Raw genomic sequence first — 25,154 nt, 5'->3', positions numbered from 1 at the left:
GATGGCTCAGATGCAAGCGACCACAATTGAGGTTCAAAAGAAATATGTAGAACTCCAGCTACAACCTAAAGTAGAGGCGGCAGCGAGGGAAGCAGAGGTTGCAGCGAGGGAAGCAGAGCAGAGTAGAAAGTACGACGAACTCTAACAGCAGCTTCAGAATATGATGAAGATGTTTCAGCAATCGCAACATCCGCCGTCATAGTGTATTGTACAAGTATTTTTATCATTTTAACATTTTTGTAAAAATAATATAAATTATATTTTATTTATTGATATTAATATTATTTTATTCGTTTAATTTGAAATATTATATAGATTTATTGCTTTTGGCTGGTTTAGATTGGGTTGCTTTTGATTTGTTCCTACAGGACGGCTAAAAATATGAAAAATTTAATTTCACAAAAATCCTAAAATTAGTGGCGTTTTGAGAAAAAGCACCTTTAAAGATCACAAAACAATAGCGGCGTTTGTGAGAAAAGCGCCGCTAAAGAACATGACATTTAGCGGCGTTTGTGAAAAATGCGCCGCTAAAGAACATTACCTTTAGCGGCGCTTGTGAAAAAACCGCCGCTAAAGAACATTACCTTTCGCGGCGTTTATGAATAAAGCGCCGCTAAAGAACATTACCTTTAGCGGCGCTTGTGGATAAAGCGCCGCAAAAGTTAGCGGCGTTGACAACAACGGCGTTTTTTGCGGCGCTTTCCTAAAAAATCGCCGCTAAAAACCTATTTTGGTGTAGTGAGTTAATGGTTTTAGATTAAATAATTAATTGGCGATGTGTCAAACTTTTATTAGTGACCCGTGTCGCATAGTCAACTGATGTAGAACTGAAACTTATTATTTTTGTTTCTGTATATTTTTTATGATATATATATGATTTTTACATATAGATTTTTTTTCATTTTTACATTAAAACATTACATCTAATGAGACTAATAAAAAAATTTACACATTAAATGTTCATATGCCATATATCTATTGCGTCAAACATTGAAGCTTATTTCTTTTTTCTCCAAACATTATTTTTAGTGTTAAATTTTTATAAATTATAAATAATTTTTTTAAAAATTTTAATATAAAAATTATATATACAAAAAAATTTAGTGATAGCTTGGTAGGAAGGGATTTTTAGTCTTTTGAGTCCTTTGCCTAATTGAAAAATTATGGTTTTAAGATTTAGGGCTCACGACTTAGGGATTATGGTTTAGGGTTTAAGGTTTGGGGCTCAAGACTTCGGGTTTAGAGTTAAGGTTGAAGGTTGAGGGTGTAAGATGTATGGTTTAGGTTTAGGGTTTAAAGTTTAGGACTTAAGACTTAAGGTTTATGACTTAGGGCTCAGAACTTAGGGTTGAGGGTTTAATGTTTAAGGTTTAGGGGTTAGGGGTTAGTTTTAAGGTTTAAGGTTGATGATTAGAGTTAGCGTTAGAGTTAGGGTTTGGAGTTTAAGGTTTTTGCCATTTGCTCCAAATAGTAAAGAACAATAGCGAATGGATTAAACAGTATCTATTCTATTTTTAATTTATCAAAAGTTTCTTTACTTGTCAAAGATATACTACGGATAACTCATTAATATAGTTTAAAAATATTACATTAAGTCTTTATCATAATTATTATTAATAAAAAGATAATTATAATCCTTTGTCTAAAAGGATAATTATTATTTCTTAGTCTGCTAACCCTAGCACAATTATAATATTGTTTTTTGGGTGTTCAAGTACTGCTTGGTAGCTATAGCTATTGTTGGAAGGAAATTAGTGGGTTTTTGGTGGAATCTCAATAGAAGAAGAGTTAGCTAATCTCAATATTGATGAGGATGAGGAGACATTAGTACAAGCCGTAGAAGAGGATGTGGGAATTGAAAAAAAATTACAATCTGTTTATGGTGGGGTGAGTTCCAACAGAGAGTGTGGTTCACTTTTCATCCATGAGGAACACGTTGGCAAATTTATGGCATTAGCTAGGAGGAATCTCTATCACAAATATTAGGGAGAAGAGAGTATTGTTTCTATTTTATAACAGGATAGATCTGAAGAGGGTGATAGATGGTATCCCCTGGTTTTTTAATAGACATCTAATTATTTTTCACAAGATGGAAAAGAGGGAAGACCCATTGCAAGTCCCTCTCACTCATGCATTATTCTAGGTACAAATACATAATCTATCTATGGGGTTTATGTATGAAGGAATGGCACAAAAATTTGGAAACTTTATTGGTCAATTTTTGGAGTACGATGCGACGCTAGTTATAAGGGGGTGAGGAAGTTCATGCGTATTAAGGTAAAATTGGATGTTCGAGTTCCACTGAAAAGAAAAAAGAAAATTATTCTTAATCAAAATAAATATACATACGCTCAGTTTTAATATGAGAAAATCATAATGTTTTGTTTCTTATATGGAAGGCTAGGACATGGGGAAAGATTCTGCCCAATTTGATTAACATTGGCTTTCGGAAGAGCCGAGGGAAGGGAAGGGGAGGGGTCAGATAAAGAGCGAGAAGGAAGAAAGTTTGAAGGAAACCAAACTACAAAACCTAATGGGGTAGATGGAGGAAGAGTGGGGGGATTGTAACACCCCTAACCCGTATCCGTCGTTGGATTAGCGTTACGAGGCATTACCTAACACAACACAGTCTAACATAGTCATTTATCACAATTCATGTTTACTAATCATATCTCATATACAAACCATACTTTTTTTTCGTGCAAACCAATTTCACAATACAATTCATACACTGAAATTTAACCAAGTCATAAACATTCTACTATTCAAATTTCGAACCAACTAACATACATTGAATCATATTACATTATAACAAAACACATCCACCAACTAAATCATTACTCAAGCCGAATCTTATAACCAAACATTATCATACATATATACCTCGAAACATACTTCCCAAAAGAGCTTATAACATAACCGAGTATACATAAAAATTAGTATTTCTAACAAGCCATTTCGCATGGCAACTTATATACAATTCAAAATTTGCCATAGTCTATACATGCCATATGTCATAATATCAAGCTTTCAAAATACCAAAATGGCGATTGATAGTGTGACGATATTTCTTGACGATCCCCAAGGTCGAGCTAGCTTTATATATATCTATAATACAATGGAAGGATGCACACAGTAAGTTTTGGGAGCTTAGTAAGCCAAAAGCAAATAAATCATCTCAATGATATTTATAATTTAATTCAACTAGGTCAAATTTAAATAAAACTCAAACATATATACATTTAACTATCTCACATAAATTCATATTATCACATTAAGTACTAAACTTACCTTATTATTTCATGAAAATATAAACTTTACACATACCTGAACCATTTAACTCAAATTCACATTCGAAATTGTTAAGAACACACGAAAATCATATAAAGCTTGTACAATGTCATATCCCAAATATGGTCTTACATGTTAACGCATATCGATGCCACTGTCCCAGACAGGGTCTTATACGAATCATATACCATGCCAATGTCCCAGACATGGTCTTACACGAAATCACACCTCGGAAGTCCTAATATCATGACATTAGTATCCTATACATTTCCTAAGATACATTCGGAGCTTTTGACTTCGTAATTAAATTAATTCATGCACGGAACTAGTCATCCAATGCTTAAATCAATTCGGCAATATATATGTATACATATGCAAATCAATTCGACAATGTATATATCTATATTTAAATCAATTTGGCAATATATAAAACATATACATTTGAATTCAAAAACATTTATTTACTTATGAACTTACCTCGTACGGAAACAAACGGGTCGGGTCAACTACTCGCCAACTTTCGATTTCCCCCGATCTAAATTTGATTTCTTTCTTTCTTGATCTATATGAATTCAAATTTAACTCATTTAATCACCTATTCATTCAATTTCATCAAAAATAACTATTTAGACATTTTTTCACTTTAACCCCTAAATTTTCACATTTATTCAATTTAGTCCCTATTACACAAATACACAAAATTCACACAATTCAATATAGCCCAAGCTTAGCCGAATTACTATAGTACCCCTAGCAGCCCAAAACTTTCATTTATTTCATATTTCAACCACTCAATTTGCATATTTCACGGTTTAATCCCTATTTGACGTTTTTGTAAAAAAATCACTTTACAAAACATATTAATCTATCAAAAATTATTCATTTTCCATCATTAACATTCAAAAACATCAAGATATAATTAATGGAAACTCATAAATTTATCAACCAAATTCAAAAATTAGGGCATGGGCTAGCTAGAACACAAAGCAACGATCTCAAAAACGTAAAAATTATTAAAAACTAAGCTCAAACTGTACCTTAATCAAGCTATGTGTGTGTCAAACCCTAAATGTTCATTGATGGTGTCCTTATTCTTCAATATTTGGCCAAGGAAGAAAATATGGACAAAATTTTAGCTTTGGTTTTATTTATTTTCTCATTAATTTACTTATTTACTATTTTACCATTAAAAACATTAGTTATTACACCAAATGTCACTCCACTATCATCCACTAACTCACAAATGACCTATTTACTACTTAAGAACATTTAATTTAATGTTCTATAGCTATTAGACACCTTTAGCTTATAGAACACAACTTTTATGCTTTACGCGATTTAGTCCTTTTTACCGAATTAAGCATCCAAACAGAAAAATTTCTTTACGAAACTTTCACACATATATAATCACATGTTTTAAATACCAAAAATAATATTAAAATAATTTTTTGACCTTGGATTTGTGGTTCCAAAACCACTGTTCTGATTTAACTAAAATCGGGCTGTTACAGGGATATCAAGGTAAGACTAGTTTCGTTAATGTTTAAACAAGGACGAGGTTCTTCAATACACTAGTTAATAAGAGGGGTTCTGTCAAGGGTAATGAAGTTGTGCAGGAAGTGGAGGAAAGACTTATTGAGTTTAGGGAAGGAAAAAAGAGGCAAAGAACACAAAGAGAGGGTCAATCAGATTTGGATGTACATGAAGCAATGAAGACTAAAGGACATAATGAGAAATAATTGGCTGCTAGAACGCAGACCAGCTAATCGCAATGAAAACCATAAGCTAGAATGTTCTCAGTCTGGGGCAACCGCAGGCGATTTGACGTCTCAAAAATAGTTTGAGACAAATTTGGCCTCAATGTTTGTTTCTTATTGAAACAAAGGTAAATACAAAATGGATGGAGAAAATCAGGAAAAGTTGTAGCTTCATGAACGAGATTGATATAGGGGTGAATGGCTCGAGAGGAGGTTTGTCTTTAGGTTGGAATGAGAAGGTGGATGTAACACTTTAAAGTTTTTCTAATTCATAAATTGATGTGGTGGTGAAAGAGGAAGATGGAGCACCAGTATGGAGGTTTATTGGATTTTATGGTGCACTTATAAAAGGATTAGGAAAAGATTCATGGAATCTACTACAATAGTTAGGGAGAAGTTGTACTTTGTCATGGCTAGTAATATGGGATTTTAATTAAGTGATGTTCTCTTTTGAGAAGAAAGGGGGACGTGTAAGGGAGGAAAGGAAAATGAGCACTTTTTGAGATGTTTTGATGGAGTGTGATTTAAGTGATTTAGGATTCTCAGGACAATGGTTTACTTAGGAGAGGGGAAGATTGCCAAGAATTAACATTAGGGAGAGCCTTGATAGAGGCGTAGCAAACACTAAGTGGTGGGAACTATTTCCAGGTTACTCTATCGAGCATATGCAGCATAGAATCTTAAATCATTGCCTGATTCTATTAAACACAGTTGAGAGAAATCAAGGAAGAGATTTAGCGAGGCCTTTTTGTTTCCAATTTAATGCAGTTTGGGAGATGGAGGATAATTTTGAGGAACAAGTAATAGAAAGATGGGAATAAAGTGGGGGGATGTTTCAAAAAGGTTGATTTCTCTTGGTTTCAAATTGAGTAGATGGGCCAACATGAACAAGGTAATCAAAAAAGGAAGGAAGAAAGAGCTACAAGCTAAATTGAGATATTTAAATGAGGAAGATCCCATTGATGAAATCTTATCAGAAATAACAGATATCAAGCTGGCACTAAATGTAGAAGTAGATAAAGAGGAGATTTTTTGGGAACAAAGGGTAAGGGTAAATTGGCTCAAATTGGGGGGGCGAAACACTTCGTTTTTCCATAAGGTTACGAATGTTCGTAAGAAGAGGAACATGATCCGCGAGTTAAAAGATGGAAGTGGAAAGTGGGTGGAAGAGGGTAATGAGCTAATTGAAATTGCATCTCAATATTTTCAAGAATTGTTTGCATAAAAAACAGTAAGTGAATATGATAGAGTTCTAAAGAGAATTCAGCCATGCATTTTTGAAACGTTAAATGAGGAGCAGCTAATGGTTGAGTTCCAAAAAGAGGAGGTCATTGAAGCAGTAAAATCAATGGCTCTATTAAAAGCATCAGAAAGGGATGTTTTTCAAGCATTTTTCTACCAAAAGTATTGGCATGTTATAGGGGATAATGTAATTAGATATTGTTTGAATGTGCTAAAGGGGAAGAGAGATATAGAAGAGATTAATTGCACAAATATTGTGTTGATTCATAAAATAAATTTGATACAATATGAGTCATTTTAGGTCGATTAGCCTTTGCAATGTTATCTACAAGATAGTCTCCAAGGTGTTGGTAAATCGGTTTAGAAGGGTGCTAAATCTATGTATTGATGATAATCAGGGTGTTTTCGTACTAGGGAGACAAATCACTAACAACATCCTAGTAGCCTATGAGATATCTATTCATTTAAAAATAAGAATGAAGGCTCGGTAGGATCCTTTACTTTAAAACTCTACATGAGTAAGGTGTATGATAGGGTAGAATGGAGTTTTATTGAGCAAATACTTCGAAGGATGGGTTTTTGTAAAGATTGGGTTAATTTAGTTTTGAGATGCATAATTACTGTAATGACCCAAAATTCACAGGCATCGAAAAAGTGAAATATCGGGCCTCCGTCTTAGTGAAATGGGTTCGTAAATAATTATTCGAAATATTTATGAGACTAGTGGTGTGCCTAATTAGGTTCTAATTAGGTGAATTTAGCTTAATTAAGAGTAATTAGGAAAAAGGACTAAAGTGAATAAAGGGTAAAAGTTGAATTGTAGAATAAAACAAAATAAAAAGGACCGAAATGGAAAATAAGCCATTTAGCATAAGTTGAGGTGGCAAACTAAGATTTTTGTTTGTTTAATTAATATAAAAAATAAATTAGTTATAAATTTAATTATATTAAATTATAATAATTATATTATAATTAATAAAATAAAGACAGGTGTATGGTGATGATAAAACACATGTGTAATAAATATATTAAACATTTGTAGTATAATTATTTATTTACTTATATTTTAAACTAAAGATATTTATTATTAAATTAATTTATTAAATATATCATATTTTGAATTGAATTAAATTAAAGCCAAGTGTATGGTGATAAAAATATACAAATGTAATAATAGTATTCATACATTTGTAATATATTTATTTAATTACTTTTTAAGGAAATAGATATTTATTATATTATATTATTATCATTACTATTGTTAACTAATATATATATATAATGAAGTAAAAAAAAAAAAGAAGAAAGGAAACAGAGAGCAATTCGAAACAGGGGAAAAGAAAGAAGAAAAGGAAAAGAAAAGGAAAAACTAGGGTTTTGAAGCTTAAAGCTTTAATTGGTAAGTCAATTAAGTCCCCTTTACTTAATTTTGATGTTTTAGAAGTTTTGGAACAAAGTTTTGTTGAAATCAAGTTGAAGTTTTGGAAATTCTTAGGTTTTTGAATATAGTTCATGTTGAACAAATTGATGAATTAGGGGTTTAATTGATAGAAATTTTAGTTACAATTGATTAAAGGATTAAATTGTAAAGTAAGCTATAAGTTTTGCATAGTAGGGACTAAATTGTAAGAATTTTGAAATTAGGTATTTATGATGAAATTTAGATAGTTATGTCTAAGTTTGGTTGAAATTTGAGTAGAAATAAAGTATGAATTAAGATAGGAAAGTAAGTGAATTTAATTGGGACCAAATTGAATTTACGGTAGAAATTGAATAAAAATGGAATAGGAAATTTTAAATATAGACATAAATTAATATTGTATTAATGATTATGAAAATTATCCTAATTTTTCGTAGCTAATATCACATCCGAGGTATCCACGAAGAAAGGAAAAGAAAAAGTGGACTCGGAGTAGACACGAGAATCATGGTTTGTATTACTATAATTAAAATTTAATTATTATTAGTTTTTGTGTTTTAATTGAAATCATGGTAAATAAGTAAGGTAAGAAATTTTGTATGATAATATTGTTTTGAATGGAGTTGATTTCAAGTGAATATGATTTTTGAAATTAAGTATTGATATTGAATTGAATGAAATTAGATTGAATTGTGATTATATGTGAGTAATTGAGATGAATATTGAATTAAGAAAGTGAAATTGAAATGTGATTATTGAATAGAAATTGAAATGGTTTGAATTGAATTATTGAACTATTGTGGTATTGAACTGGAATATTGAAATTGGTGATTGATATGGATTTTATTGGAATTGAATTGAGAAAGTGGAAATTCATATGTGATACTGATGCTGATGCTGGAAGTGAATTTGCTTATTGAAATTAAATGAAATATCGATTGAAATGTGACATTGAATCAAATGAAAAATATGAGATATTGTGATTGAAATGGCATTAATTGAAATTGAATTGAGAAATATATATATTGAATACCTTATTAACTAATCGGGCTGAGTCGGATATAGTTGGCATGCCATAGGATTTGGAAGAGTAAGGAATTTATCGGCTTTGCCGATCAAGCACTTTATGTGTCGTATATCAGGCACTTTATGTGTCGTAATTCAGGCACCCCGTGTGTCGTATTAGGCACCTCGTGTGTCGTTTCAGGCACTTATGTGACGTATATTGATCAGGTACCGAGTACTGTTTTAGGCACAATGTGTCGTACTAGTGTGTTTGGTTGGATCCGTGTATCCGCCAAAATCCGAGTCATGTTAATAGGGAAAAATAAAAGAATTGAAGTAAGAAAGATATTGAATTATGAATTATGTGAATATTTGAAGGTGTATTGATTGGAAATTAAAAGCGATTTGAATTGAACTAAATTGATTTGAAATGAGACATTGAATTGAGATGTGAAAATAAAATATATGAAATAATGATTTAATGAAATGGTTATTGATGAAATGCATGAAATGGATATTGATATAGTAAGAAGATATATAAGTTAAAATGAAGAGAAGCTATTTAAAATACATATTATTAAAATAAAATTCAAATTCAAATGCATGAATGATTTATTAAAGGTAAAATAGTGGTAAGATTTAATGTGTGTATATATATTGTTTTTACCTTAAGTATTTGAATTATAGTAATACCACTGGGTGTATACTCAGCGTACGGTTTGTTTTCGTGCGCAGATTAGATAAAAAAAAATTTGAAGAGTTGAATTTGAGATTGCAAGCTTTCATCTCATCACATCTTCAAGCAAAAACAGGGTATGTTTTCAAATTTTGAATAGAATGGCATGTACTTAGGAAAAAATATTAAGTATTTTCAAGTATCCGTTTTTTTGTTCAAATATATTAGTAATTAGCCAAGAATTAATTTGGCACCAAATGTAATATTCCTATATCAGGTTCCTTGAGTCGAACATGGATAGGGGTGTTACAATTACAGTGACTTATTCGATGGTGCTAAATAGGGTTCAAGGAGGAGAATTTAGGCCTATTAGGGGATTGAGACAAGATGATCCTCTAAGCCATTATATGTTCATCATTTGTACTGAGGGGTTCTCCAAATTGATTAAAAGGGAAAAAAATGATGGTTTAATAAAGGGTGCAAAAGTGGGAAGGATTAGGCTAGCAGAAACACACCTATTTTTCACCGACGATAATATCTTGTTTGGCGAGGCAACAGAGTAGGGGGCGAATGCTATAAAAGCAATGGTGCCCGGTTATGAAAAAGTATCTGAAAAATTAGTAAAGTTTAACAAATCACTAATTTAATTTAGTAGCAATGTAAGGGTTGATAGTCGAGAACAAGTGGGGAGAAGTTTTAGTGTTAGAACAGCAAACAACCTTGAGAAATACCTTAGTTTGCCAAAAAAATGTGCGATGACGAAAGAGACATATTTTTGTTGACATTAAAGAGAGAATGATGAGGAAATTGGAAAATTGGAGTGTGAGATTTCTATCAGTAGGAGGAAAGGAAGTGTTGATAAAATTTGTACTACAAGCTATTCTAATTTGCAGAATGTAATGCTTTATGTTACCAGTTTCTTTTTGTTGTGAGTTAGAAAATAGATTAAACAAATTTTGGTGGCGTAATAGAACTACAAATAAAGACATACATTGCTGCAATTGGTAAGCTATGTGTACAACGAAATTGCAATGGGGTATGTGGTTTAAGGACTTATCCAAGTTTAATATGGCCTTGTTAACTAAACAAGGGTGGAAGTTGCGAATATCAACAATTTACTTGCATATGTTATGGAAGGTAAATATTACCTAAGATGTGAATTATTAAGTGCAAAGTTGGGCTCTTACCCTTCGTACACTTGGCGAATTATCTGGAATGCCCATACTCTACTAGAACGGGGTTTGGGACGAAAAATAAGGAAAGGTGCGTCAATGAATATATGGAATGATGCTTGGTTGTCAGGGCCTAGTGATGGAAAAATACACAACCAGAATATCAATATTAACTACTCAAGGGTTATGAATGTAATAGAGATGGAAACATTTACCTGGAAAAAAGAAACACTTAGAATGCTATTTGATGACGAGCAAATGGAGTAGAGATTGGAGATTCCATTGATTGACCTAAGCCAATCGTATGTTATAATATGGGTTAGAAGTAGGTCGTTTGTTGCAGTTGTTACTCGTGTTTTAACTCCATCTCCTCAAACCTTTTTGGGATTATCCTATATTGACCTTTAAGGTCTTTAGAAGCCTGAAATTTCCACCTTATTTATCTGTTGAGTAGTATTTTTCTCGTATCTTATTAATAGGAATGTCAGGGTATTTATACATGCGGTTATAAGCACTGTTACAACTCATAACAGGGCCCCCTACTTTGTCTTGATTCTATTGCCTTCGATACTGACATTCTCTGCAAACTCCAGGTTTGCTGGGCACGTGTCTATGGAGCACACGGTCTTTCTTGGTTTTGTGACTGGCGCTCTGGATAGGCTTCGTACTTACTAGACACGTGTTTGGATGGCCTGCAGAGTACGTGGACCTTTCAGTGAGTCCTTTGAGCGTATGCGAAGTGAGATAGTGATCTTACCTAGGTTCTTGCGAGCTGGGTCTATAACTTTGCCTTGCAAGCTAGATCTGCAGGCTGGTCCTACGACCTTACCCTGTGGGCTCGCTTAAAGTTCTCGCGAGCTGGGTCTATAGCCTTGCCTTACGAATTGGTATGCCTTGTTGTCTATTCATGGTCGGGTTGTAGGTCAGAGGGTCGAATCCTTTTTAGGACTCGAGTCTCAGGTTATTGACATATAACAATAGGTTATGCAATTCCAAAGTTTGTTCAACTCACCGTGACTTCCTATTATGTTGCCTCTAGCGCATTGCATTATTGAATTTTGGTCCTTACGCTACACAAAGAAGATACATACGCTACTCGTTCTAGACAAGAAAGGTTAAGATGAAATCTTCACCATGCAATTACCCAAGATTCTACTTTCATCAGTTCTGAAATAGCAATATGATGCCTATGGGTATAGAACTTTTTGATGAATCTGTTTTTTTCCTTTTTAATTAGTTTCTTTATTTTTCCTTGTGATTGTTACATTTGTGTTGTTCTAAAGTTCATATATAATAGTAATATTATCTTTTAAAAACCATACATTTGTGTACGTCTGAATCTTACCTTGAGGAGTTTACTAGAAGCTTTTGCTAATCATATATAAGGCTTTTGGTTGGTCATTGAATGTGTTAACCGTAGCTCATACTTGATATGTTTAAGGTCACAAGTTGTCTATGTTTTTGGAACATTGACATAATTTTGAGTGCTATCATAATTTCATATCCAAATAGGTGGTTAGATGTTTTGGAGTTTTCGTGCTAGGCGTCGTATTGATAGCACTAGTCATTATGTACAACAAGAAATTACTTGGGGCGTAACAATATTTGAGGTGTAGCTCTGACCAAATTTCATGAGTTCTCTAGACTTCCCTTGTTCTTATGAACTCAATGCATTTAAATTATTTTACTAAAATGATGCCAATTTATTAGGTCTTTCCCTTGTGCTAGATTTAGGATTTTTCTTCCTTTTCTTAACTAATGGTTCCTTGAGATATTTTATTAAAGTTGATGCTGTGATATTCATGCAAGAGGTGAAACTAATCGAACGTCTATGGGTTGATGCTGTGATATTCATGCAAGAGGTGAAACCAATTGAACGTCTATGGGCCAGTTTAAATCATAATATTAAAACAATTGCTTTAATATTTAATTTCTCAAAAACTATAATTATTACACCATGTAAAAATAAGTTCAAATAAGCTATAGGTCTAATGATAATGACTTTCATTTCTTTACTCATCCATCAATATAGATTAGATTTTGTTTAGATCTCGTTGTGCCATTTTATATCTAATGTCTTCTCTTGTCCGCTAATATAGGTTTTGTATACAAAATTGACTTCTCTTGTCTGCTAATATAGGTTTTGTATACAAAATTGACTAATTTGACCCACCTTCCAACTTTATAAGAAAATTCATCTTAGCTATCCGTTTAAATTTTCGTCTTTTTAACTCTTGAATTTGTGTTGTTTGTTAAATTAGTCAAAATGGATGCAAAAATTAATATTAACTTTATTGATGTGGAATACATGTGAATCCACATGGTAATCTACGTGTATGCCACATAAGCAACTAATATACTTATTAATATTAAACTTTTGATGAGTTGATATCACCCTTAAATTAATCACTAATTCAATTACGAAAATATAAAAAAAACCTTTAAAATAATACAAAACAATATTATTTGACGAGGTTGGTGAGTAAATTAAAATTAATATTATTTTTTAATTAAATAAATGTTTCTCTTTTGAAATATAATATAATAGAATATTGGACTATGTTATCTTTTGAAAAGATACCAAAGTCCAATATTCGCAGCTCTCACCTTTTCATAAAAATTTATACTTAGTGAATTCAAAGGTATTAAAATAATAAACTTACCTCGATTTATAAAATAACAATTCAAACTAAATAATTCGGTAAAGATTTACCTAACACGGTAAATCACAACAAAAAGGTGAGTTCTCATACAATCATATCATATGATAATTCAAACATATATCACTTCAATTCACTATTAATTAATATCTCGACGCCATTCTTATAATCAATTAGATATTTAACCAATTGCTTATCAAATTCATATCATTTCAATACAGTTTCACAATTTGTAATAACAATTTAGCCCAATGAACTTTAGTAAATAAATTCGGATACATGGGTAACTACACACCAGAGATCATCATAGTGCTAAATAGAGAGTACCGACGTGCTAAACAAAGAGAATCGAAATACTAAACTTGTACAAGTGCGTAACTAACCCTATTGGCATGCCAATCATATCCTATTCTTTACTAAGTTTACACAAGCACCACTAATCACATATAATTTTTCCTTTACAAGTTAATTCATATATCACCTTTTGTACCAAATTGAAAAAAAATTTAAAGTATAACTAGACACTCACACATTCATAATTCAATTATATATATATAACAATTTAAAAATGATTTTACCCTTTGAACTTGACAAAATAGATGGTCAAGTTGTGTAACAGCCCGTTTTTCAAGGGTGGCGGAAACAGTGGTTTCGGGATCACAAATTCGACGAGTGGATTCGTAAATATTATTATTCAATATTTAAGAGTCAAATATAGTACTATAATAAATTTTGATTTGATAATTTATGCTATTTAAACGAATAATTAGGTTCAAGTGGTAAATTCTTAAAGTCAAGTGGTTTTAGAAAAGGAGGTATCGGGACCTCGTTTCTATAAACCGAGTCCGTAAATATTTAGTAAAATATGTACGGAGTGTTATTAGGGTCATATTAAAATTTGGTTAACAAATTATAATGTTTAAATAGTTAATTAAAGAAAAAGAACTAAATTGTAAAAGTCTCAAAAGTTAATCGCTATAGACTTATTTGTATTAAATGGGTGAAAAAGCATGAAGTAAGTTCTTTTAGTAGTAATTTTACCAAATTTAACTATGGTGGATGATCATGACATTTGATGAATTTTGCGTTAATTTTAAAGGTTAATTTGGTATTTAGGTAAATTAAAAATAAAATAAAAGATGATAAGTGAAATATCATCATCTTCAACCTTTTTTTTTTGCAAAACCAAATGAAGACATAAGTAAGGTGAGCTTTCGGCCAAGTTTGATTTCCATTGCATGGTATGTAATTTTACCCCCTTTTTTGTAATTTTTATATTTTTGAGTTTGTGTTAGCCTAATCTAGCTAGCCTAGGGATTAATTCGTTAAAATATTAAAGGTTCATGAATGATTCTGAATGTGTTTTGAAATTAATTGGTAGATTATTAAGCTTGATTGTTAAATAAACATATTTTGTTAAAAGATTGTTACCGATTTTGAAAGTTAGGGATTAAATTGTTTAAAGAGTAAAATTCATGGGATTTAATGTGAAATCTTGATAAAAATGGGCAGGTTAGAAAGCCTAAGAAATTTGGCTAGCATGTTTGGTAACTAAAATTGGTAAATTTACAAGTTATGAGTTTAGGGACTAAATTGCATAAAAGAAAAAATAGTGTGGAAATTTTGTTAATTCACTTTAAAATGGGCTATAGGGTTGAATTAATCATTTAAAATTATTTTAATTGTTTAATTAAATGAAATTATATTATTTAGTTCAAGAAATGCTACTATTGGATTTAAATCGAGGAAAAAGCTAAAGTTTCGGACTAGTTGTCAACTCTGTTTTAGTAACCTTTTCAGTCTAGGTAAGTTCGTAGTCCTTGAACTCGAACTCTATTTAATTACTTGAAATAATTTAATTTTTACTTTGATATCTTAATTATATTTATGAATATGCAAATGGTTGAATCATGAAATATAAAATTGTGGATTAGGTAATAATGTATGTATTTATCCGTTTATCCGACTGGCGCTGGGCACAAAATATTGTCTGTTTATCCAACTAGTGTAGGATACACCTATTGTCGGTTTATTTGACTAGCGTTGGGCGTAAAATCTTGTTACGGTTTATCTGTCAGGCACCGAGTGCCAATAATAGACTGATCCATGTTGATGATGTATAAACGATTCATTGAAGAAGGTTTGTAAATGAGGGATAGCATGAAATGTATATTGAAATGTTCATGATAAATTTTATGGTAACTATGTGATAATAACCATACTTGTTAAGAATTATGAATTTATGGATCATTAAGTATATATGTAGTTCTTTGAGTTAATGAAATTATTCATTATTTGATCATTCCTTTGTATGCAAGTTAAGTACCTATATTTGATTGTCGACTCAACATCTAGTGATAATCCCGAACTCAATGTTGGCGATGTTCTCTTTTATGTTTTGACATGTACCTAGTATGTTAATGTTGAGAAGTGGTCATTTTGGTGTATAGTTTATCTTAATGAAGGTTACATGTATTGAATGTTGTTATGTAAACTTTTGAATTATGTTTTGTTCTAATGCAAATGCGTGTATATGATTATGGACGAGTATATAGAATGACGGAAATGTGCAAGTGTACACAATCGCAACAAGTAATAAAGTGACAAGTAAATGTCGAGTTATCGTACCCACAGGGACTATACAAAGAATTATTTATGAATGCAATTTAAAAACACTTTGGTGAAAAAAATATTTTGATTTGAGGAGGTGATTAAAAACTAGGATTTTAAATAAGTAAAATAAAAAATAAAATAAAAGTTCCAATGCACGATTTCAAAAGATGATTTTAATCAAGATGACATAATTGTGCTAAATTAATTACATTTCTTAACTTAGAATTATTAAACTCATGTTTATGTTGTTACGAATAAATTCACAACAACTCGGTAATTTGCTAACTTGTGGACATACTTACCTATCAAAATCCATTTATCTCATGACTATATCTCTACGTCAATTTAACCGATTAAACAAATTTTAATAAGCAAATGTGTTAATGCACATACATACTTATGAAATTAAAATAATCTCTTGTACATATCTCTATGCCAATTCAAACAATTAATTAAATCTCATAAGCACATAAAAGATTACGTGAGGTAACAATGTATTTCTACCTTGAAACAATTTAATCACAATAATCTTGCAAGTTATGCAAGGCTAATGTATCGTTAGATACTGTTGCTAATTTAACCCTCAGCTACCTTAGATGATTAAATATGCACTGATTAAGTATCGTGTCATTTAATTACAATTTCAATCCGTTTAAATAATTAATTCATTAGTTACCTTACAATTGTAATGCAAGAATAACTTAGTCATGGTTTTACTTAACCAAACATCTTATTAAGGCCAATAACAATACAAACACAATTTTAATAACTCAAGTAAATGAAATGCAATCAACCTAACACGAATTAAATTCAAGTCATATTAATTAAATTAAACATATCAACATCACAAATATTCATAGACATATTCATAACAACAACAATAAAATTAAAAGGATAAGGAACAAGAATCAAATTCGGTGTTTCTTCGAGGCTTGACTAGTTTGTTCTGCTCCTCCTTCTCTGCTTGTTCTTGTTAAACCGAGGCTTCCATGAACACTTGAATGTTGCTCCAAATGGTGGTTGAATGACTCTTTTTCAAGAGGTAAAATTGGCAAAGGAATAGGAGAAGAAAATAAAGATCAATGAAGAGAGAAAAGTGAGAGAGAAGTGAATAATGAATGGTTTTGAGCTGTGTTTGAAGTGAACAGCCAAGGGGGCTATTTATAGGTTGAGAAGACTGCTAAAAATAGCCAAAATCAGCAGCCAAAGACTCCCCCTATGGCCGGCCACACATGTGGCATGTTTGAAACTTTCAAACATGCTATTTTTAGGTAGGGGCAAATCTTAAAAGGCATGAATGGTAGAGGGGTTTGAATGCAAATTGAAGGAGTCTTCAAGGGTCATTTTGCAAGCCAAATAATCAGCCAAACAAGCTGATTAGGTCAGCATGTGAGATGGTTTTGGGCTGCCCAGTGCTCGGTTGGATCGGTTTTCTCAGTTCAGCTAAACTAGGTCACTTTTCATAATTAAATTGGATTAAAATTAAAATTAATTATGTTATAAATTAATACACATAATTTGGACCGTCTTAGGCTGAAAATTGTAATGCCCCAAAAATTTAATTTTGGGTATTGTGAATGTGTGACACTAAATATCTGTCTACTTTAGTGGTTATGTGTTCTGGGTGTGTTTGGGAGGTCCCAAGTTCAAGCCAGGACTTGGGAAAATTTTGGTATTTTTATAAATAAGTCCTATCTTTAGTCAGTAGGCTTTTAAGTAAAAGTTGGCAAATAATTAACAGAATGGGTCTGGTGGATAAGTGGAGTGTTGGTGTGAAGGAGGTCTTGTGCTCAAATCTTGGTGTGGGCATTATTTTTGCTCGTGCGTCCAGGAGAGTTTGAGATAGTGGATTTAGTGGGGAGTTTGATGGAGAGAAATAAGGGATTGGGGTGGCTATCAAATATTCTGTTCATCTTTTTTTCTTTTTTTTTTTACTTTCCCCAAAATCCCTCCATCATTTTGTCGTTTTTCTCTTCATTGCTGCCGAATTTCTACTCTCTTTCACCATTTATCTTTTTGATTTTTCTTTCCCCACTCTGCCTCATGTCACTCCACGTTTGTCTACGACTGTTCGGTAAGTTTTAGATAAGTGATTTGTCTTTGTTTGTTAACTTTCTTTTGAAGTGTTTTGCTTATGCCAATTAAGGGAGGATTCAAAGGCTCGTAATCACCAATCGAAGTCTTAGTTTGTGTGGGAATTACTATTCATCAGTTGAAGGTAAGGTTTAATCGTTTATGGGTTAAAACCTCGATACGAGTTTGATTTGGGATCACGTTATGTGAGATTAAATTAGTGTTGTTTGTTCAATTATAGGATTTGGAGTGCTCGGGGACTGTTTTAGCATCAAACAAAACCAAGTGTGTACCCGAAACGCAGAAAATGGGATTCGGCGAAAAGCTGAAATTGCTTGTTGTTTGGACAATAGCAGTAGGCTAAATTTGAAAAATCACCATAAATTGTGGAAATCGAATTATAGAATGAAAAAATATGGAATTAAATCTCATTTAGTCTAGGTTCTGATAGAAGAAACAGTTTAAGTAATGGAATTGTAAATCATGAGATATAATAAGTTTTGTGAGACAAGGTTAGAATGAATTTGGGTTCCCCTGTTCTAAATTTGGAAAATCATCAAAAAATAGAGAAAAATAATTAGGATTTAAAATTTACATGTTTAAATTATTAATGAGTCTATTTTCAATAGAAACAAATGGTAACATCACCCAAATTTTGTACTAAGAGATAATTAATTTTTAGCAAAGAAAGGTCAAAGCTGTCAGACAGCAGAACAGGGGTAAGATTGAAGATATTATTGTACTTATTGGCTGAACTAAAAACTCTAAAATTTTTATGGTAGAAAGGTATTTCAGTCTAGTTTCAAGGACATCAAGAAAACCTTAATTTGGAATTTTGTAACTTAAGATATAAATAATTTAGTAACAGTGACTCAAGTAGACATTTTGGAAGGAACATATAAGTAAATAGTGAAAACATATATGAATATTTAGCTAGCACGGGTTACATTAAAAATGGACCACGCGGCCAAGGTCAATTTGGGCTGAGTGGGCAACACAAGCATGTGGGGCCACACGGGCAGACCACATGGGCGTGTGAGGCCATTTTCACTGAATTGATTGCTAAGGTTGCGCGGGTCGCCCAAGTCGACTGTGAACCTACTGTAGGGTCCGTAAGGATCACTTAGACCCCTAATTGTACGAACTGGCTGTTTGATTTATATATGTGTTGAGAATAATGATAGTATGCTTGTATACTGAACTGGTTATATGTACTGATGTCCTGAGATAGCATGCATGACTTGTATGTTGCATTGCATGGGGTTGGGTTAATTATATTTGGAGGAAGTGTACTGAAAGGCTCTTAAGCCTAACATACTAGCAGCTCAGCTACAAATGACTATTTTGTGCTATATTCGGTACTACCTGGAGTGTAGGGATGGGTGGGTTGATTTGATCCCCACATGGAGTGTAGGGTTGGACGGAGATGGCGTGTAGAGGCTGGTTGGGTAGGACTTTGTTACTGAATACTGCATGACTGCTACTGATACTGTGATGGGCTAAGGCCCTACTGCATATTTGATATTATACTGAGATGGGCTAAGGCCCAAACTGTTACTGATACTGAAAAAGGGCTTAGGCCCAAGACTGCTTTAACTGTGCATTGTGATTTGCTATTGTTTGTTTTCTGTAGGATTACACACTGAGTTTTTGTAAACTCGCCCCTTTTGTTTAAATATGCATAGGTAATCCCCAGATCGAGATGGATCGGTGCAACGGAGGACTCAGTGGTGACCACAGTTTTGGACTTTCATGGTTTTTAACCCATATTTATGATAATTGGTTTTATTTCTATTCTATTTTTACTGGTTAAGTTTTTGAGTTGTAATTGGACTTTTGGACTTTGGTTTTGGGTTTTAATTATCTTTACCTTATGGATTACAATTGCTAGTAGTAGGAAACCTCGGTTTTCAAAATAAACAAATGTTTTTCCTAAATTCACGATTTTTTAATCTATTTTAAAAGCTTCCGCAAACGAATAATGTTTTGAAACTATCGATTAAATGAGCAACACAATTTTGGAACTAATAAGATATTAAGATAAGGAATTCGATAGAAATGGTTTTAATGCGTCGACACGGTTTTCAAACACCCTATCATGTGACATCGCTAGATCCGACCATAACATTTGGGTCGGGTTTAGGGTGTTACAAAAATTAATTCTCCTTGATGCTTCAAATTTGCTTCTCGATTTTGCGCTTCTAATAGTGACTGCCGAGCCGTTTTTCGCCCTTTGTGCAAATCTGTCAAAAATAATCAAAATTTGATATAAATTTAAAAATGTTCATAATTTGAGTTCAATTTAATTATTTTATAGTTATTATATATTTTTCGATAAGAATTTTACTGAAACTACATGAATTTGAGTTAAAAAGGGCATGAATTTTAGTTAAAAATGGCATGAAAAAGTGTGTATAATTTTGTGTTTCTAGTATATGTTTGTCTTATGAGTTTAACCCTTTGGATGTGTATTTTATAAGTTAAGTAGCTTGGATTGTTGTATAGTTTAATGTGGTAAACATTATTGATGCTTATTGATTTTTAGGTGTATATATGGGTGTTTTGGTGGAAGACGTTGCATATTATTACATGTATGGAATGTGGTGTCAATGAGAGCGCATTAGTTGGTCATTTAGGTTGTTATATTTTGGTATGTTTTGACTTGTTTAAAGTGTATTTGGTGATATTTTAAGGTTAGTTAGGGGTTTGGATTGATGGCCAAGCTAGGTGTAAAGTTTACCTTGTTTTTGAAGCAAATTGTGGTACACACGGTCTATTCACACAGCCGTGTATCACACATGGCCTATTCACATGGTCATGTTTCTTATTGTCTTTAGGTGCAGGTTTCACACGGTCTGGAACACAACCCATGGCACGGCTGTGTATCTTGAAACAATTTGTCACATAGTTTGAGAGATTGCCAGCGACACGGCTGTGTGACCCAACATCGAATGCACACATGGACAGGCACAAGGCCTGCGACATGACCATGTGACTTTAATTTGAATATACATATGGGCTGGGACACGGTCGTGTGTCTGAACTTCGAATGTCCGCACAGTCTGGGTTGTATCACACTGCCTGGCCATATGGCCGTGTGACCCCTGTGTCCAAAATTTTCAACTTTTTCCTAATTTTTCGTTTTTGTTTCGAATTGACCTCAAAATGTTTCCAAACTATTTTTAGGGCCCTGTAAACTCGGTTTAAAGCCCGTAAGTGTATGTTTGTTATAAATGGAATATGAGTTGATTATTTGTAATTATAATTGTATATTTGTTTGTAAGTGATGTAAATGTTTTAAAATTTTATTGTAATACTCTGTGACCCAAATTCAGCAACGGAGATGGGTTAGGGGTGTTACAAGTTAAATTGTAGGGACTATTCGATAATTTTTCCTTTTTCCCCAGTTATCCTCCACTAGATTCAATTCTTGATCTATACTATAATTTATTGCAGTTTATTAATTCCAAATACTTTATGACTTTCAATTTAATTCATATGACATTTTTATTTTTATTTTACAAAAGTTCCTTAAAATTTCTTATTTTATTCAATTTAGTCCCTAAAACTGAAATTACTATAACTTTCAAATTTGAGCTTTGATTTTGAAATCGATCTCAAATTCATGCTTCTTCAGTCCTCTAATACATATATTTATAGAAATCTAACAATTTAGTACCAAAAGCTTCAAGATTCAAAAATGGCAATTTTTGTAAACTTTAACAGATTTACTAATTAGTACACAGGTTAGCTAAATCAAGCTCCCAGGACCTAAAAAATATAAAAATTACAAGAAAATAAACTAAATTGAACTTATAATTTAAAGGTCGAACGCTGAAGCTTCCAAGAGGGTTTTCTTTTTTTCTTTATACAATTAGGTGAAGAAGATGAAGACAAATGGTATTTTTCTTTCTTTCTTTATACAGTTAATTTAACTTAACATATATTTCTCTTGTTGGATTAAATATGTCAAAGGTCCTTCAATTTTTAAAATTTAAAAATTAGTCCTTATAATTTTGAGGCATTGAGTTCCAATATTTTTTATTTAAAAATCTTGATCCTCAATTTAATTTTATCGTTAGAGTTGACCATGCCAAAGGTAAAATAACTTTTTAAACCCCAATATTTCTATTTTTTTGTCGGTCCCTACCTTTTTAAAGGTACATAATTTTTAAATTTTTTTATATTTTAAATAAAAAACATAAAATTTTAATTTTTTAAATAAAAATTATAAAAAGAACTCCTTAAAAATTCAAAAATATAAAAAATTAAAATGACTTCAAAAATATAAAAAATTAAAATTAAATGTTATCTAAATCGGACCGGCCAATCTGATCAGGAACCGATTGAGGTATCGGTCTAGTGATAGTTAAAAAATTGATTGACCCGTGAACTTGTACACACTAGTTGAATCGAGTTAAATATTGGTTGAATCAATTTCGAACTGACCAATTGGTTCTCAGAACCATAGGTTTGATCAGTTTAAAAGCAAATAAATTATTAAAAAATAAAATTTTAAAAAATTGGTTCAGGTGTCAGTTCAATTAATTTTTAGTCTAATTCAACCAGTCAATATCGATTCGCGAGTCAATTGGTTTTTAAAGTTTTTAAACCTTTTTAGCCCTCAACATTTTAAATTTTTTATCAATTTTGTCCATATCATTTAAAAGTAGATAAATTTTAAAAATTAACCTTTTTCACATTTTAAACAAAAAAATTAAATTTATAATTTTTTAAATAAAATAAAAAAACAAAAAGATTTTTTTTAATATTTTAAAATTATAAAAAATTTAAAATCCAATGGTATTGAAACCTAATTGAACCGATTGGATCAAGAACTAACTGAGGTATCAGCTCGATAAGAGATAAAACACTGTTGACTCGTAAATCGGTACAAACTGATTAAACTGAGCTAAAAATCAAGTTGAATTAGCAACTGAATTGATTTTGTAATTTCTAATATTTTATTTTTTATAATTTATTTGTTTTGAACCAATCGTTCTGGGAACCAATTGGTTAGACTAATTCGAAATCAATTAAACTAGTCTGTAGTGATTTATGAGTCAATCAGTTTTGTTACCTCTTGCCAGACTAATACTCCAACCGGTTCTTGGTCCTGGTCCCATTAGTTAGCCTAGTCCAATTTAGATAATATTGAATTTTGGTATTTTTTATATTTTAAAATATTTTTTATTTTATGAATTTTAAAGAGGTTTTTTTTCTTAATTTTTTCAAATATATTTTTAAATTTTTATGTTCTTCTAGTTAAAACAAAAATAATAATTTTTAAAAAATTTTGATGTATTTCTAAATGGTAAGAATCAAATTGACAAAAAATTGTAAATATTAATAACTAAAAAATTATTTTACCTTTAATACTGTTAATTTTAATGAAAAAATTAGATGAAGGATCCAAAATTTTTAAATAAAAAATATAAAATTAAATGTCTAAAGTATAAAATTTTGAATTTTAAAAGAGTAGAGTAACTTTATAAACCTTTTCTGTTTTACCAATTAAGATATAAAATACATTCTGTCAAAAGAAATTTCAGATAAAATATATTAATAAAATAGAAACTTCTAGAATCTATTTTACGTAATTTCAGACGAAATCGTCGAACATCCTGGAATCTAAATTGTTCCCGAATGTTCCAGATCTGCCTTTTTCGATTCCCACTATAAAAATCTCCTCTTTCCCCCTCATTTTTATTCAATTCAAAATTTTCTCTCTTCTTCTTCTTCAGATTCTTTCAAGTTTCTCTGGTTTTTCCTGGTCAAAAAAAGGGGAAAAAGAACTTCTTTTTTCCTAGTTAATATGGCGGAAGCTCCTACCCAGACCCAACAACCTCGTCCTGTAGTTTACGTTGTTTTCCAGATCGGTGGCGTTGGAGCCGTCAGCGATAATAAACCTGGGCCGGCGCCGGCTTCTAAAGCTTCCATAGAAGCAATGCAAAGGATAGAAGTGGAAGAGAGTGGCAAAGATTGTTGTATTTGTTTGGAAGAGTTTGAAGTTGAAGAAGAAGCAAGGGAGATGCCATGTAAGCATGTGTTTCATTCGGGTTGTATTGAGAAGTGGTTGTTGATCCATGGGTTATGCCCGGTTTGTCGCTTCATGATGCCGCCTGAGACGGCTGAAATAGAAGGTGGTGAGGGTGATGGTGGCCGGCGAAGAATGGAGGGTGGAGAGATCAATGGTTTGGAATTTTCACAATCGGTTTTTGCATTTGCTAGCTTGGCTAGCATGATGGGTATGATGGGTTCGGGTCGGGCTTCCCGTCAACCTAATTCGGGTCGAGTTGATGATGATACGCCTTCCCATCAAAACACAGATTGCAATTGACACCAATTTTTGTTCTGAGTTGTAACTAAAGAAATATTATTTGTTTTAAACCAACTAAATTGGAAATAAGTAAAAAAAAGTATTTATTAATTTATTTAGTTTGCTTCTTCATTTTGTATAAAAATACTTAATTGGTAATTAATTTATTTTTTGGATCAAGTTGCTATTTGAATTTGTATTTATCATCTAAGTTAATATATATTTATATTGGTGTTTGTTTGTTATTATGTGAATATGAATTAAAAAATTAAACTAATAAAAAATAAAAAAAATCATATTTAGATCATAGTGGATTGAAATGAAACAATTAGAAGAAAAGCATACAAGTATGATCCACTAGTCATTTTTTTTATAATTATTTTACGAGTTTTATGATTGTTGTACCTTACACCTTGAGAATACTTCTAGGGAATTTCTCTTTTTGAGAACTACCCTATCAAACCAATTGACTTTACCACTTTTAATCATCTATAGTCGAATGATATGTGGCACTCTAAGATCTAAGTTTATAAGCCAACACCCATCCAAAAAGGGAGTCTCCCTCTCATCATCATCATCCTTCTTTTGTCTTTTATTCTTACTCCTTTTCTATACCAATTAAGCCCAAAAATATCTTCTAACCATCACCGACTCTCCGTCTTGCAACCAAGTGAGCTGTTAATCATCACACCACAACCATCAACAATGACCTTTTAATATATTTTTTAGAATTTTTAATAATAATTTATAATCACTAAATCTTTATAATTTTTTTAAATGTTTAAAAAATTATTGTTGCACCATAAAAATCGAATTAGAAGAAATTGAGTTTGTGAAATCATGAGTGATTACGTTTGGCTTTTTAGTTAAATTTTTGAAAATTATGTCAAGAAAGATAATTTGATTCAGTGGTTAAGTGTTGTGTT

At 31.7% G+C, this 25,154-nt stretch overlaps 1 protein-coding gene across 1 annotated transcript; it reads left to right on the top strand.

Moving 5' to 3' along the window:
• The first annotated feature begins 23,724 nt into the window (after positions 1 to 23,724).
• On the top strand, positions 23,725 to 24,249 carry LOC107890448 (E3 ubiquitin-protein ligase MPSR1). Its single transcript, XM_041101844.1, has one exon. It carries the CDS (start codon positions 23,725 to 23,727, stop codon positions 24,247 to 24,249), a length of 525 nt encoding a protein of 174 aa, XP_040957778.1.
• The last annotated feature ends 905 nt before the right edge of the window (positions 24,250 to 25,154 follow it).

This window comes from Gossypium hirsutum, chromosome D09, assembly GCF_007990345.1.
Source record: "Gossypium hirsutum isolate 1008001.06 chromosome D09, Gossypium_hirsutum_v2.1, whole genome shotgun sequence".
Lineage (NCBI taxonomy): Eukaryota > Viridiplantae > Streptophyta > Magnoliopsida > Malvales > Malvaceae > Gossypium > Gossypium hirsutum.
Note: the sequence above shows the minus strand (reverse complement) of the source record. Positions and strands in the feature narration are given on the sequence as shown.